The 17,516-nt window shown below is 33.0% G+C and overlaps 1 protein-coding gene and 1 long non-coding RNA gene across 2 annotated transcripts; one reads left to right on the forward strand and one right to left on the reverse strand.

The window, feature by feature from the left end:
• The first annotated feature begins 5,345 nt into the window (after positions 1-5,345).
• Positions 5,346-6,872, forward strand: LOC140977953 (SUN domain-containing protein 1-like). The gene has a single exon (XM_073442625.1). It carries the CDS (start codon positions 5,438-5,440, stop codon positions 6,701-6,703), a length of 1,266 nt encoding a protein of 421 aa, XP_073298726.1. The 5' UTR covers positions 5,346-5,437; the 3' UTR covers positions 6,704-6,872.
• Positions 6,873-9,530: 2,658 nt separating this feature from the next.
• Positions 9,531-11,448, reverse strand: LOC140979641 (uncharacterized). The gene is made up of 3 exons (XR_012175779.1): positions 11,223-11,448; positions 9,852-10,037; positions 9,531-9,754 (listed from the first exon to the last, which is right to left on the reverse strand). It is a non-coding gene; the product is annotated as an uncharacterized lncRNA (long non-coding RNA).
• Between the last annotated feature and the right edge of the window lie 6,068 nt (positions 11,449-17,516).

Consider the following 17,516-nt stretch of genomic DNA (forward strand, 5'->3'; position numbering starts at 1 on the left):
AAAACAGCAATAGTTGGGTTTGAGAAGTTGCGGTATTTTGGTCATATCTCTCAGCTCGTTTATCAAAATGAAGCGATTCAGTATGCGTTGAAAAGATAAGACAAAGATCTACAAATCATTTTCAGAAGTCAAAGTCTGAATCGAAGCCTAAGATGTTGATAAATGACAATGAAGCTACTGGTTCTGCACAAACTGAAATCAGTTAGGCTGATTTCAGCACACCAACTGAACTGAACCAGCTGCTGACCAACTGAACCAGACCAGTTGAACTGAACCAGACCAACTAAACCAGCTGGAACTGAACCAGACCAGCTGAAGACCAGTTGAACCAGACCAACTGGAACTGAACCAGACCAACTGAACCGAACCAGCAGCTGACCAACTGAACTGAACTGAACCAGCTGCTGACCAGTTGAACTGAATGACCAGTTGGGTTGACCAGAGTTGACCAGTCGAGAAAATGCCCAGTAAGACGATCTTCACCGTTCATAATTTATTTGACTTACTTGTGAACGTAATGTCCGAGTTTGAGCCCGATCCAACGGTGCAATAAAGCGCAAAGAATTTTATAATGCAACTGATTTTTCGGTGGATGTGCTGCTGTGTTTTCGAAGTGTCGGTTGCATGATTATTCTATGGTTTCCAAGTTCTTCACATTTTCTTCCAGTCTAAGGTAAGTGGGTTTTTGTTATATTATAATTTGTGCACTTGTCCTTCGTAAGTGGATTTTTGCTATATTATAATTTGCACACTTGTCTTTCGTAAGTGTGTTTTTGATATATTATAATTTGCACATTTGTCCTTTGTAAGTGCGCTTTTGTTATGTATATATTCCTTCGCAAGTCAGTTTTTGTTTGCCACACATGTTCTTCGTAAGTGGGCTTGTTTTAAAATATGTTGCGTATGAATTACTTCGTTTTTGAATATTCGTTCGAGCATAATTCCTTGTTCATGATATATTTTCTTCAAGATTTGTCAAACTTTATGTTCAAAGCACTGTTAGGATTTGATTGGATATGAGAAAGGATTTTCGAACTATGACCCTTCTACGGTGGGATGGTAACCGTTGTACGGCCTCACTCCATAGAGGATTAACATATTGGACATGGCCTCACTCCTTAGAGGATTAACATATAGGAGACTGATATTAGGAAACCATGGAAATGAGATGACTTTCAGTGCTAAACAAGTATGCTATACGAGTATGATATGTGATGACATGTTATGATTATGAAATATGAATATTCGTTATTATTTAAGTTATGATATGCTATGTAAAATTTGAATTCAAGTATATGTATATTTTACTTCATGTCTCGAACGGCCCCCACTTGTTGAGTATTTCTCAAAATACTCACCCTTTACTTCCTCCCCACCCAGATAAGAACGAAGAGCAAATGGATGAAGAGGAGCAAGAGCAATTTTGGGTATGGTAGAAGATCTCGAGCTATCCCAGAAGTTTTAAAGCTTAGTTTATGTTTATCGCTTCCGCACTATTAAAACATTTTTAATCTGTTATATTTTGGTATTAAAGTTGCAAAGACGATTTTTTTGTTGATTATGAGAAATAAACTGGTTTTGGTATATACTGTCCTACGAGGCTTGTTGTTTGACGATTATGTGATTGTTGAGCAATGCCGGTGTTGACTAACCCCGGGCTCGGGCCGTGACTGACACACACACACACACACACACACACATATCAAATTATACACTTATGAAATGCAAGTGTACATAAAATTATAGCAAAAACTCACTTACTTGAAAGATTGTCTCAAAAATCTTGGAATATACAAGTTGGAGTTTGATACAGAAAAATCAGTCACCTTGCAAAAATATTTGCTCTTAATTGAACCGTTGGATCGTTCTGCATTTTGGTTATGTTGCTCAAAACACGTGTAGGTGTATTATGAACGATGGAGATCAGATCTAGACCTGTAAAACAATGAGCAAAACTTTCTGAAATTAGACAGAATTTTTGGTACTCGAAAATTGCAACTTTTGGAGAGGACTTTTGGTGTTGTTTTGCAGTGATTTCACTCATCCATTTGCCACTATTTATAGGCACCAATGTGACTTTAGGTCTTCTCCCTTCATGCCAAAGGTTACATTGTTTATTGCATGTAATTTATTATCTTTCATGCCAATGATTTCATGGTTTATTGCATCAATTCAAAAATTATAATCAACTTGCACTTTATCTCTTGGTATAATTTGGGTTTTCACCAGCAACGATGTTTCGTCATTTTGGAGGAGTGTTTCATTTACTGGTGGGTGACTTGTACCTTTTTTTAAAGTGTAAAATCTTGCTTGACTGTGTAAAAAGTTCCCAAGTAAATTGTGGCTCTTGCTTTAGAACTACTCAATTTCGGGTTATTTTCATAATCTGAATCAGAAAGTATCGATCTTTTTGGGTTTCCTTGGAATGTTAAAGAACAAGTTGAATTGTTAATAAAAAAAAAAATCAAGAAAGTTGAGATTGATAACCAAGATGATTTGTTAAGGTCGAAGTTTCATTGTTCCTTGAATGAACTTGAGGATAAGATGCGTATGTTCTTTTTTCATAGGAAAAATTGACAATTCACAATGTAAAAAGTCGTAGAGTTGAGATGGATTTATGCCAAAATCAATAAAATTAGCTACGGATTTATGTAAAATCGTCGCTAATTAGATACGGATTTATGCAAAACCGTCGCTAATTAGCGACGATTTGCCATAAAGTCCGTCGTCAATATTAGCGACGGTTTTTTCATAATTTTCGTCGTTAATATTTTCAGTAAAATAAAAAAAATTGCTTTTAATAATTTAACAAATCTAAAAAAAAAACTTACAATTTGACTATGCTAATAATATTCATGAACTTGACTAACACTTAAAAATTTACCAAAAATTAAAGTGAAAAATTATTAGCCCTAAATCGAAATTAAAATCGTGTAAGAGAGAAAAATTTTAAGTGTTATGAAGTGGTGTAGAGGACAATAGACTGAAAGTATCCATTTATAGACAATTTGCGACGGTTTTCGCTTAGCGACAGTAATTGTAAAACCGTCGCATATGTTAAATTTGCGACGGTTTTAGAGACTGTTTCAGAAAAACTGTCGCTAATTTAAAACATGCGACGGTTTTACTTAAAACCGTCGCTATATATAGCAACGGATTTTATACCGTCGCTAAATTGTTTTAACAAAACCGTCGCAATTTTTAAATTAGCGACGGTTCAACTGAAACCTGAAGATAATATATTGTTTTAAATTGATAGCAACATGTACCAATTTTTTAAAGTATTTGATTTTGAAGTGCTTTGAGTCATCCACTTCTTTGCCTAGAAAAATAAAAAATCTAAAGAAAATATGAAGCTGTAAAATAATTTTTTTTATCTTAATTTGTGATTGATATAGTTTCTTTATCTAAAAACAATTTTAGACTACTTTTGAGATTGCGACACTAGAAAAGTTTATTCATTATGTTGATTTGGTGATTATTGTTGCATAGTCAATGCAATTAACATGCTGTAAAATATTTATTATAGTGTGGCAGAAGTTATTACATCATGGACAATCAAGATCGGGACATCTAAGTGTTGGTAGTGTTACATCAAATACTTAAGCGTACATTTGTGGATTTACTGTTTTAATATGAGTGTTTACCAAGTACGTACTATGTCGGAAACCTAGGCTTCGTTTAGAAGACGTCTTATACAATATTATAGGAAGAATTCATTCCCAAATAAATTACTTGCATATGATTATTTAATTAGGAGATACACAATATATTGTCAAATTGAGGATGAATCATAATGCATTGCACGACTATGTTACTTGTTCACACATATTGGAGGGTTTGTAGAATGTATGTTAGAGTTGAGGAGAAGGTGGTTATGTTCTTGTCCATACTAGTCCATCATAAAAAAAAAAAAAAAAGAATCATAAGTCATGACAATATATGTAGTGGACACACTGTCAGCACTCATTTTCAGAAAGTTCTAAAATTAGTCTTAAAGTTGTACCAAATACTTCTCGTGAGGCCTGTCCCTGGTGATGAAAATTGTACTAACGAAATGTGGAAATTATATCTTTATTCATATTTTGAACATCATTGTGAATATTTGATAGCAAACATATTTTTGAAATTAACATATAACTATTGTACGTAGGACTGTCTTGGAGCCTTAGATGGAACATATATAAGTGTGCATGTGTCTCATCAACAAAAGTCCAAATACAGAACAAGAAATGGTGTCACGCCTGTAAATATCTTTGGAGTTCGTAATCGGGAAATGAGATTCATTTATGCATTAACTGGTTGGGAAGGATCGACCTCATATATTCTATGGTAATTCAAGATGCAATTCATTGACAAAATGAGTTTAAAATACCAAGAGGTTAGATGTACATTTTTTACAATTCAAATTGTACATCGAACATAACTCTTGTCTTTCTCTTTACTTAAAATCATTTTATTTATGTCATAACAAAAATGGCAGTAAATACTATATATATGACAACAGATATGTCAATGTAGAAGGTTTTCTGACACCATATAGAAAAAGTGTGATATCACATGGATGCATGGGGAAATGGTTCCATTGTTTAACAAACTTACAAGAAATTCTTCAATGCAAAGCACTGCTCTGCGCTAAATTTAATTAGAAGAGCGTTTGGATTATTGAAAAGAGATGAACCATCTTGCGTAGTCCATCGTTTTATCCATTAATAGTTCAAAACCGAACTATCAAGGCATGCATTCTAATACATAAATTTCGTTCGATCGAAAATTCTAGATGAACCTCTCCTAGAAGCTGGGGATGCATGTGTTATTACCAGTAATGATATTGAAGATTCATTCATTGACAATATCGAGTGCTCTCCGGCTTGGGATATGTCCATGATACATGTTGCCGAATTGATATGTTATTAAGCCTACTGTTTTGAACATGTAGATGTTTTGATTTAGCAATGTTGATGCCATATATTTTATTCCTCAAACACATGTTTTTTTCTTGGCTTTGAATGTGGATCTTCTGTTTCCCTGTTTTTTTCCCATGAATGTATTGATTTTTACTATTTTTTTGTTAGGGTTAAATCATTCCTTATTAATTGTAAGTTTTTTTAATATGTTACATACTTTATGCGTGTGTCAACCTTATAAAAATCTAATCTTAAATTAAATATATTAATTTCTTTCAATATTTTTTATCCTATTAAAACACTAATTATATTAAGGTAAAATGAATTTTTTTTGTAAAATTAATTTTTTGATGATTTTTTTTAATTTATGTAAAAACATAGTATAAGTTTATATATATTGGACGGTGGTAGTGTTTTTTTTTTTTTTTTAAAAAAAAATAGATTAAAATTTCAATTTTGTTTTCCCTCGTTCTAGGCGGTTCTAGGTTTCCAACGTGCTTGGTTCCAATCATTCAATTCCAACGATTCAAATGCCGGGATCCACCGTCTCCACTTCGAATCAAGTATCCACTGCTCGCCGGCGAGCATTAGAGAAGGATCTATTCACGCCCATTACCGATTTGGGAGACGCAGATCCTGCCATCCAGACAGACAGCAGAAAAATTCCACAAACCCAATCCCGAAAGTCTAACCCGACGCGGAGGTCATCAAAGCCACGTTGGCTAACACTGGTAAGCATTCTCACTAAAATCACAGCATTGATTGTTGTTATTGTGGGTTTAATCCAGATGTCTGGATGGTCTGTCTTGAATTCCGGCAACAACACCGAGGGCTTTGAAGTAGTTTTAGGGGATTTTGAGGGGAAGTTCGCGGAGGTGCATAGCTTCGTTAAGACGACCGTTAAGGCAATGCAGGTGCAGATGGATGCTATTGATCGGAAAATGGAGGATGACGTTGGTTTGGTGAGGAAGGAGTTTGGACAGAGAATGGAGAAGAATGAGGAAGAAATGGAGTTGAAGTTGAAGGCTTTGGATGTAAGAAGTGATGCTTTCGAGAAGTTTATTGATGGGTTACGAGAGAAGAGCTTCCTTTCAAAGGAAGAGTTTGATGAGTTCTTCCAGGAGTTCATGAAGAGTAAGGATAATGGGGTAAGTAGTCATGTGGGTTTGGATGAAATTAAGGAGTATGCGAGGGAGATAGTGGAAAAGGAGATTGAGAAGCACACAGCCGATGGATTGGGGATGTTGGATTATGCATTAGCGTCTGGAGGGGGGAGAGTAATAAAGCACTCTGAAGCATATGGTGTTGGAAAAGTAGCTGGGTTGTTAAATCGAAATAGGGTAGCTACGGGTTCGCAGAAGATGCTTATGCCTAGCTTTGGAGAACCTGGACAATGTTTTGCACTCAAGGGTGGTAATGGATTTGTCGTGATTCGGCTTAGGACTTCCATAGTGCCTGTGGCCGTGACACTAGAACATGTTGCTAATAGTGTAGCATATGATAGGTCCAGTGCTCCAAAGAATTGTAGGGTATCTGGATGGTTGGCAGATCAAGAATCGATTGACATGGGATTTGATACCAAAAAGATGTTCCTACTGAGTGAGTTTACTTATGATCTTGCGAAGAGCAATGCTCAAACTTTTAAGGTGTTGGACTCTGTGAAGTCTATGGTTGTCAATACTGTTAGGCTCGATTTTGAATCCAACCATGGGAGTGCTTCTCATACTTGCATTTATCGGTTGAGGGTTCATGGTCTTGAAGTCAAATCTTTACCATTGCAGGAAATGCAGTCTTGATGCTGCTAGTGAGTAGTGCCTTTTGTTTTGTGATATATCGACTGTGTTTTTTGTTACTGTTGGTTGTCTCGTTAGCTTGTTACTCTTGACATGTTTTCGTCGTGCAATTTCTTCTCTTGGTGTGCCATTGCCATTTCGTATCTTCTATTCCATTGAGTTTTCATCTTTAGCAGAATGGGCGAATAATTAGTTAAGACATCAGATGATAAGAGTATCAGGTGTAACACATGGTTTTCATTGAGTATAAACGGAATGTAAACATTGAATTTAAAAGGGCAAACACACAAGAAATTTGGAGTATACATCACAAAATGTAGTTCTACTGGAAACTTGTGATTGTTGCGTGTTCCACTCATGTTTTAATTCTGCTCTATTAGTTTGTAAAATAAATAACATTTTTTCCCCTTTTTCAACAAAAATAATCTGTCAATAAATTTGATTCAGATATCAATTACTATTGAAATGATAAAAATTGTTAACTTTGATTAATTAAACGGATAATATTAATTTTAATAATTATTTAGTGTTTTGGTGATGAACAAGCTTCATATTTTTCAGGTTGATATATGGAATTAATTTGAAATTTCTTTTAGCAGTTTTCGAAGTAAGACGTAACGAATTTTTGTTGCTCTTGAAATATTTTATTATTTCAAATGGCTTTTGGATTTTGGAATGATGTTCGAACATATATAAGCTGTAGACTGTAGTTATCTATGAAAAATGTTTCTTATATAGTATACTTTTTACAATATCTCGTCTGAATATAAAAATAAGAAGAAATCGAACCCCGTGTTCTGGAAAATAGCTTAAAATTAGACATTATTTTGAGGTTTATAATAGATTTTCAATGAGGTTATATTCATCAATTTCCTTTTTTAACAAATAAAACAAAATATAAATAATTATTCAAATAAAGTTGCAAGGTGAATCTCACTTCCATTTCCATTCATTTCTTCAATTTAATAACATTCATTAATCCTTAAATAAATTTTAAAACTTTTGGCTCTTCATCTCCCTCAAAGGTTGGGAAGTGAAGAATTTGTTTAGCCATGATCATAGGGACTCGGGCACTCTTGGAAAATATGATGGATTATGGTTTCTATATGATCATTAATTATGAAATGTTACTTTTTTTTTATACTATATGATCATTGATTATGAAATGTTACTTTTTTTTTATATAAAAAATAATAATTTTCTGAATTCGCATCATATTACTAGCTAGTGATACTCAACCTGCTCAATATTGTCTCTCATTAACTCCCCCAGAAAAATTGAGGGTGTATGGATTTTAAGAACTATATATAGGTAAACCAAGGATTTTTATTGATCAGCTTTACCAAATCGAGAATGAGATTCATGGAAAATCGACCTTCCCCTCTCATTTATGAGGCAATGGATTGTTTGTAGGCAAAAACTTGTGTGAGACAGTCTCACGGGTCGTATTTTGTGAGACGGATCTGTTATTTGGGTCATTCATGAAAAAATATTACTTTTTATGCTAATAGTATTACTTTTTATTGTGAATATTGGTAGGGTTGACCCGTCTTACATATTAGGATCCGTGAGACGGTCTCGCATGAGACCCACTCGTTTGTAATGGACCTTTTTCAATATCTAGCGGGGGAAAAAGTGTACGTGTAGGTCTCTTGTGAGATGATCTCACAGATCTTTATTCAATATAAGACGAGTATAAAAAATAACATTTTTTTATGAGTAACTAAAATAAAATATCTATATCACAAAATTAACTTTTTTTTTTTGGGTAAGTTGTAATTTATTTGAGTTGGGGAGCCAAATGGCCACTTTTCTTTTCATGGTATGGAAATTTGAACTAAAATGAGCCTTTCTCTTGGAATAATCGTATTTATTATAGGCTAGAAAACACGTTTGCAAGATTTTGGATTGTGGGATTATTTAAAATTCATGACTTAGAAATTAATTTTGCATCGATTTATGATATTCATCGAATTTAAAAAGTATCCATATATAAATCACTGTAAAGTCGTTTATATACATTAGATAAAGACGAAATCAAATTGTGTGGTCAATCAAGTGACGTGAAAATGTTGGATTCCTTCCATTGTTTTGCATATATTTTATGGAACAAATCACTTAGAAATCAACTAAGCTAATTTAGTTTATTTATATCTTATCTATAATTTCAATTCAAATAATGAAAATTATACGGTGAAGCAGACTTGTCAAAACGGGCTGACGGGACAGGCCATCCCGCCACCCGCCCTAACCCGCCATTAGGCGGAGCGGGGCGGGCCAGCCTACCATTTTGGCGGGCCTCTAAATGGCCAACCCAGCCCAACCCACCTTGGGCCGCGGGTTACGCGGGCCGACCCGCTTGTTTTTTAAGAAAAAGTGCTAAACATTATTATAGTAAACATATAAGAAAAATATACTTCGGTCAAATAGTTTCATAAAATACATGCAAACATTAAAATAAAAAATTAAGAAAGCATACAACATAATCCATAAAAAATAAAGTGTTTAAACTAAACATGAAGAAACTAAACAAATACTATAAAGTCTATTCTCATTAAACTTCATTCAATCTTCATCTTCTACAATAGCTCCCTCCACTGTTTCTTCATCAAAAATTTCAACAACATTGGATCCTTCTCGGGATAAAGTTGTTTTGAAATTTGCACATTCATCATCGTCTGCATTTAAAAGACACGAAGTAAGCCAATATATCAATTTAAGAAAATTTATATATATATATATATAACCACGCATCCAGTTACGCGTGCAAATAAAAGCTTGTACTTTTTCAGGAAGGATGCGACTTCTATACTTGGTGAGCACATGAGCACCAATGGGAAAAGTTGACTCTGATGCAACCGTAGTTATGAAGATAGACAAAATATCGCATGCCATCAATGAAAGTGAAGGGTATCGATGCTTATGATTCTTCCAATGCTCCAAAACATCTAAATTTTGATAATATACAAATTCGAGCTTTGGCTCCTCCAAATAAAGATCTAATTCAGATTTTCCTGCACTTCTAATGGTTTGACTCTCATATGCCATGATTTCCTATATTATTTAACTTATGGTAAAACAATATATATATAAACAAACCAAAGATTGAATATAAGAAATAGAAAAATAAATAAATCATTTTAATACTTACATCATAGATTCTGTTGCCTTTATTTTTAATTTCTCCTCCACTTTGAGTATGTGAAATTGTAACAGAAGATGATCTTGGTTGTGAAGAACTTGTCTGATTGGTGTTAGAATAATGCTCAAAAAGCTTATACAACTTTGTCTTCACAATCAACATCTTCTCTTGGCATTTGATAGGATCATCATCAAGCTTCAAATAAAAAAACTCTAACATAGAAAGCTTTATTCGTGGGTCAAGAATAGCCCCAAATGCAAGCACAACGCTATATTGGTTCCAATACTTATCAAACTTCTCTTTCATCCTTTTACACATATCACTTATCACGAAATCTTCATTTGACAAGTTCTCATTTAACAAAACCTCGATCTTTCAAACTTGCATGAAGCACAAATTTGATGTAGGATAAGAAGAACCCGAGATCAAATTAGTAGTATCATAAAATGACTCAAGAAATTCACATATTTTTTCTCCTCTTTTCCGCTCTTCAATTGAAGGACAATATTTATAATTATTATCATTCAATTGAATAGCAGAAAAGGCCTTTTTATGTTTGATGGCACTATCTAACATCAAATATGTTGAATTCCAACGAGTAGGCACATCCAATCTCAAACCAGTACCACTGTCAATGTTACCAACTGCTCTCACACATTTTTCAAATTTTCTCATCCTACCCTCTGAGCCTTTCACATACTTGACAGATTCTCTAATTTTATTCAAAGCTACACTTGCTATTTTGAGACCTTCTTGGACAATGAGATTCAATATATGAGCAGAACAACGAACATGAAAAAATTCACCATCACACAACAAGCTATCATGCAACGAGAGTCGTTCTTTCAAAATGGCTTGCATATTATCATTACTTGATGCAATATCCAATGTCAAAGAGAAAACCTTTTTCTCAATCCTCAATTCCTTCAAAAATCCAAACAATTTTGATGCTAATTCGACTCCTGAGTGTGGAGGAGGCATATGAGCAAAGCTAAGTATTTTACTATTCAATTTCCAATCATCATCAACAAAGTGGGCACTCAAGCAAATGTAACCCTCACTAGTGCATGCAGTCCATACATCTGAAGTTAAACAAATTCTATTTTTTATGTTAGCCAAAGTTTGCCTAAGTTTCTCTTTCTCTCCCATGTAGATTCTTGAAATGTCAGAAACATGAGTATTTCTGGAAATACAAAGCACGTCAGGATTTATATATTTAACCCAAGCTCTAATACCATCATACTCGATAAAAGAAAATGGCAAATCATGCTTAATAACGGCAGTAGCTAATAACTCACGTGAAATTTTTTGATCTATTTTTTTTGACCTCATGTTCCCATCATGATCAATAATCATTTGTCAAACATCATGAAATTTTACCATTTTGCAATTTTGAAGATGACGCCTTAATGTAGAAGTCTCGTATTGTTTTCCCCCACATTTATACTCTTTCTTGCATGCCTTACATTCGGCTCTTTGTATACCATCTTGATCAATCTCTTTTTTCGTAAAATAATTCCAAACATCAGAATATTCTTTAGGCTTTTTTGATGTAGCTTCCTCCTGACCATGCTTGTTGTTTCCAATTTCCTCATATTCATCTATGTTAATACCGGCAAAAACTTGGGGGTCAACGCCCAAGATCGGGAACTGATCCCCTTAATTCGAGCAAGTCCACTACCCCATGAGATACCCCTGCATCGGGACGAGTATTCATTTTCTCCCTTGTCAAGAGATCACCCTTGCAAATTGACATACCTCCACTTCTAGTAAGATCTCTTGTTAACTTGAGACGAGTATCTGATTGATTTCCTTAACAGAGATAGGACCTTAGCATCCTTTGGGCTGCTATCATTGAGCTCTGATACCTTATCCAGGATGTAGTTAACATTTCCCCTTATTTTTGGACCCCTCGGAGCGGTCTCCGAGCTGGCTGTCCTGCAACCCCTTTATTCGGGCTGAGTCCTTAAACTTTGGCTTTTTTGGTTTATTGGGCTTGAATCCCTTGGGTCCGGCCGGGCTCATTGTGTTTGACCGACGTCATCTCGGGATCAACTCCTTTTTTAATATTTCTTTTTCAATAGTCCAAAGCGTAGCTACGTGAAGTACAAGAAAATCGAGTCCATTTATTTCTAAAATTAAGTCTTCACTGCCTCAATATCTTCTTTATCGGGTTATTCCAGCCTTAAAAATTATTGAGTTTTTTTGGAATAAATAAATAGGCATAGATCCAATAATTTAAAATAAGGAGATATATGATATAAAAATGTGTATTTCGAAAATTGAGGGATATGAGAATAAAATACAAGATACATGTATAATATTTGAGATAATATTGATACACATATGAATCAATATATGGTGAAATAGGTATTAACAGATTTTCGAAAATAGAGGTAGATCAGAAAAATAGATTAAAATATGCACGATAAGAAAATGCATGCATGGAAATTCAAAAGTTTACCTACCAAGATTTCAAGAAAAACAAGAGTCCTATCTTAAGGATAAATGATCGAAAAAATTTGAAATTATATAAGGGAAAATTTTTTGAAAATTTAAAGGCACAAAAGTTGTACTGCAAAATAAAAGAGCTATTGGATACTGGAAAACTAGGCCCGGAATTCGAATTTCCAGGCCTAGCAAATGTATAATTTCGAAAATCTATCCAAGGAGATAGATAAGGGAAGATAAATTATCATAAATTCAAGATTAAATTCAAAATTTTAAACATGAAGACAATGCACGATCATGATAGCACTCAGCCCCTATAAAAAGGAGGAGCCTTCCATTCGAAAATCACATCTGAAAATTTCCCCAAATTTTCGAAAGTTTCTCTCTAGTGCTCTCAATCATTTCGAGATTTGCTCTCAAAGTGCCATTGAGTATTGAAGCTCTGCTGCAGTCCAGATCTAAAGAGGATTCAAATATTCTAGCACCGAAAATCGTTCTTCACATCCAGATATAAAGTAAGTGGTTTCGGTTGTGCCTTGTTTCGTTTTTGAAAGTTTTCGATCGAGCACAATTCTTCTTCTACCTCTTCTTGATACGATTATCGTATGTTCTATGTTTTGGCACTGTGAGGATTTAAAAAGATATGAGTGGGAATACCAATATGAGATATGTTTATGGCCCTTACACGGTGAGATTGTAATCGTTATATGGCATCGCCTCCTTTGAAGATTAAAAATTAGGAACTGATATCAGTAAACCATGGAAAGTAGATGAATTTTAGTGCTTAGGCCAAGATATGCTTATGTTTATACTGATGATGTCATATGAATTACGTTATGTATGCTATGTTATTTTCGAAAATCGTGTGTATTTGTTATATATGTGCTCGAAATGCCCCCACTTGTTGAGTTACGACCATATCGCTTATCTCTTACCATCCCTTCTAGATAAGTGCGAAGATCAGATAGAGGAACATGACAAGTTTTGGTCTTAGTGATAGCGAAAAAAGAGTTAATTTAGAGAAGATTTTTTTAAATATCCTCCACTAAATTACTATAATCAATTTTAGCTTTCAATTAAGTTAGTTTATCAAAATAATCTTTTTATTATATCAAATTACAAAGATATCCTTTAAACCCTATTCACTATCAATTTCTCTCTCAATCTCTTTTCTTCTCTCATCAATTCCATGCGTTATGAGCTTTGAAACACATTCATTTTAGTTCTTCAAACATGTATGAATTTCATTTTTTTGTCCACCTATTTTTTTTACTTAAATAATGATTACTTTTTTGTTTATAATAATATATATGCATATATATAAAATTTATGTGTTCTTGCTGATTGTTGAAATAATTCTTGTCTACAATATATTGACTCCAATAAAATTTTCTAATTTTGATTTTAATTTTTTTTTAAAATTTGACTTGATTATTGTTATGATTTTTCCATAATTTTAAGTTTTTTTAATTAAGAATATTTTTAAGTTGAAAAAAGTGGATGATTTGTGATTTATTGCAATTGAAATATGTGAGAATTTTTTGAAGTTGAAATATGTGTGAATTCTTTTATTTGTATGTATTAATGAGTGAAAAATATATTAACTCCAACAAGAATATTTTGAAATTGAAATATGTTTGAATTTTTTTATTTGTATATTAAAATATGTATATCTACGTGTTCTTGCTGATTGTTGAAATAATTCTTTTGTTGACCATACAAACTTATCACATAAACCGAGTTCTAAGATCTAATTATTGGGAATTGATGGGATGTCACATGGTTATGGTGGACTCGAACCGTCTCCGATAGAACCTCCTATGTTAAGTTAAATATTCTTAAGATTAGATTTTAATTAGTTATCAAATATTAATGACACATGTTTAAAAGTGCATAAAAATTGAGAACAAAGATTGAACAATGATTGTAAATTAACTTACTTGAAATAATGAACATAAATGTAGAGCAATGGCAGAGAAGGGAAATGAGGCCATGGCAATTAGAATGAATCTGCCTCTTTATTTATTTATTTTTCCTAAAAACTAGCAGTTAAAAATTAGAGCAGATAATTTAGAATAAAAAAGGAAAACATAAGATATTTCAATTACATAAGACATAATGTAAAATGTTTAGTAAAGAATGTCATTTTTAAAATTCTGACTTTGAACTGGGTGAGAATAATCAATTTCCCTTAATTTAGATTATGTTCGTTTTAATTTTTATTTGATTCCCATTGTAAACGCTTCTGCATATTTTTATTATTTTAATAATTTACGTTGTAAAGAAAATTTTTTGATCGATTATGAGTATTAAATTAGTTTTGGTATATATTGTACTATGATACTTGTTGTTTTCAATTCAGCGATTATAAAACAACGTTGGTGTCCAATAATCCCGAGCTTGGGACGTGACATTTAAGTAATATCAAAGACGTCAGATTCATAATTTAGTTGAGAAATTTGTTTAAAAAAATTTCGTTTGGGCTTCCGAAATCGCGTTTTTACGGTTTTAGAAAAATTTCGTATAGCCTATAACTTTTTGTAGAAAATTGCAAATTCGATTCCGTCAATTGTTATAGACTCCTCTCGACATATGCTTTAAATCCACGTCTATCTACAAACTCCATTTTTGGAAATATTTGGAAAAAAAAGGTCCAACTCGAATCATAATTCAGCCAAGCGGCCTTAGTACTTGTTGTTTTCTATTTTATATGATTGGACCTATTTTATAATTCTTTGAAGGTTCGCTTGAGATAAGTTGTTTTATTCATGTTATTTGTTACTAAACCGCGTGATTTAGGGACGAATACACGTTTTTTTTCCAGATATTAAAGATCAGGGATTAAAGAAATAATGTTGTTCATTGAATCGAGGGCGCAATTGGGTCTAGTTCGCGATTGCTTTTCTTGGGTAACCAGATTCGCATCACACAACAACAGGTTATTCTATCATCCACCAGATGTAAAACACATGGTGAAGGGTAGATGCTACACAGGGTGAAGATAACAAATCAATTACATATTTCATTGTTCAACAAAAGTAAACTTTAATGGTGTGTTTGGATTGAAATATTTGAAATTCATTATCTAAATATATCATACTTTTGAGTGGATCTCATGTGAGACCGTCTTACGGATCTTAATCTGTGAGAAGGGTCAACCCTACCCATATTCACAGTAAAAAGTAACACTCTTAGTATAAAAAGTAATATTTTTTCATGGATGACCCAAATAAGAGATTCGTCTCACAAATACGACCCGTGAGATCGTGTCACACAAGTTTTTGCCCATACTTTTATATGCTTTTGGATTCAATGTATTTGAAATTACTTCATCTTATTTTGAACTTTTTAATGTATTGATGTAGTGGATTACAAATTCTCCCAAAATATAATCATTTGAAATCTATCGATTTATTAATATCCCCATATTCCAAATCACTCAATCCAGACTCAACCTTACTCTACGTTAAGATGAAAATATTTAATTTGGAGGAAAAAATTTGATTTTGGAAACAATTTGAAGAATCAATTTAAAATAATATTCATCATCATGAGTTTATTTCAGATCTTGCTCATTAATTACCATTAAATTTAACTAAATTAATGGAATGTAGACATGAAATTCATCTAATATAAATTCATCCACACAATCAAATGAATTTGAAATACACCTTTATAATTTTAATTTGGAAACAATAGCAAATTTAAACTACCAATGTTTGAATAATAATAATAATAATAATAATTTTCTAAACAAACAAATTAATNTATCGATATAATTTGTATATCCAGTGTCTGGGCGAATCGGCCGCAGAATTGACGAATCAGCCAAGGACTAAGCGAATCAGCCACTGACCAGACGAATCAGCCGGTGATTAGGCAAATCAGCCGATGACCAGACGAATCAGCCGGTGACTAGTACATACATTGTCTATGAATCAATAGACTACAACCAGCAATCTCATCAATTGCAAATATTAATGCAATCAAATAAAGTATGTGATTTAGGGAAACTCGAGTCAAACCTCACTCGAGTTGTGCAATCCCAACTCAACATTAATTTATACCTTTCACTCTGTTACTCTGACTATGTCGAAGTCTCTGATTCAAAGCCTGTCAATATCAATCTGGCAATAACAATATCGAGGGTACGGTATCAATACACCACTCAATCAATACTAGATATAATCAGAAGTCAATCAAATTCTGTTTCAACAGCACAACGTCNAAATTTGAAATCTTGAATTTCGTATCAATCAATACATTGGAATCCAAATTCACGCAAAAAGAAATATTTTGAAATTCATTCGCTAATCTTATTCTAAAATTCAAATAATTTCATCCTAATGTATCCTATGAAATTTATCTTTAAAATTAAATTACATTTTAAATCATTTCAAAACCCTCCCAAACAAAAGGACAAAAAGGTTAAGACTATATGTAAAGTTTTAATTATCAGAATTTGTTCAAACATAACTCTAGAGGGGGCAAAAAGTTGAGTAAAATTTAATAGGGAAAATAACCCTTTAGTTAACCAAGTTTTCAAATTTTGGTGGTATACTGAGTTTTATTTTTTTGACTTTATCTCCTATGTCATCATACTGCCAACGTGATTCCAAAAAATACGACGTTATATTGAAAATTTCTAACATGAAAACGAAAAATTGTTGACATGTTTGACCAAATTAGATTAATTAAGAGGAATTACCTTTCAAAACACATTTTTTTGCAAATCATCTAACCCAGGATCAACATCTTTTTGTTCCTCCTCGAATAGGGGAACATCCAGAGTAGGAGGATTCTGAAAAATTCAATCAGGCAAATGTTAGATAAAAATATCATATAAGATTTCGAAGTAATTAAATATCTAATACATTAAAGAGTGGGTCTCATGTGAGACCGTCTCACGGATCTTAATCTGTGAGACGGGTAAACTCTACACATATTCATAACAAAAGTAATACTCTTAGCATAAAAAGTAATAATTTTTTCATGGATGACCCAAATAAGAGATCCGTCTCACAAATACAACCCGTGAGACCGTCTCACACAAGTTTTTGCCTACATTAAAATATGAATGAATTATCAATTTCTAAGATCATAGCACAACCAAAAAAACACCTATTAAAATATGAATGAATTATCAATTTCTAAGATCATAGCACAACCGATCATAGCACAACCAAAAAAACACCTATTAAAATATGAATGAATTATCAATTT

This window comes from Primulina huaijiensis, chromosome 6, assembly GCF_012295235.1.
Source record: "Primulina huaijiensis isolate GDHJ02 chromosome 6, ASM1229523v2, whole genome shotgun sequence".
Classification (NCBI taxonomy): Eukaryota; Viridiplantae; Streptophyta; class Magnoliopsida; order Lamiales; family Gesneriaceae; genus Primulina; species Primulina huaijiensis.

Coding starts and splice junctions, on each gene's coding strand:
- LOC140977953 (XM_073442625.1), top strand. CDS start 5,438: ATGCCGGGATCCACCGTCTCCACTTCGAATCAAGTATCCACTGCTCGC.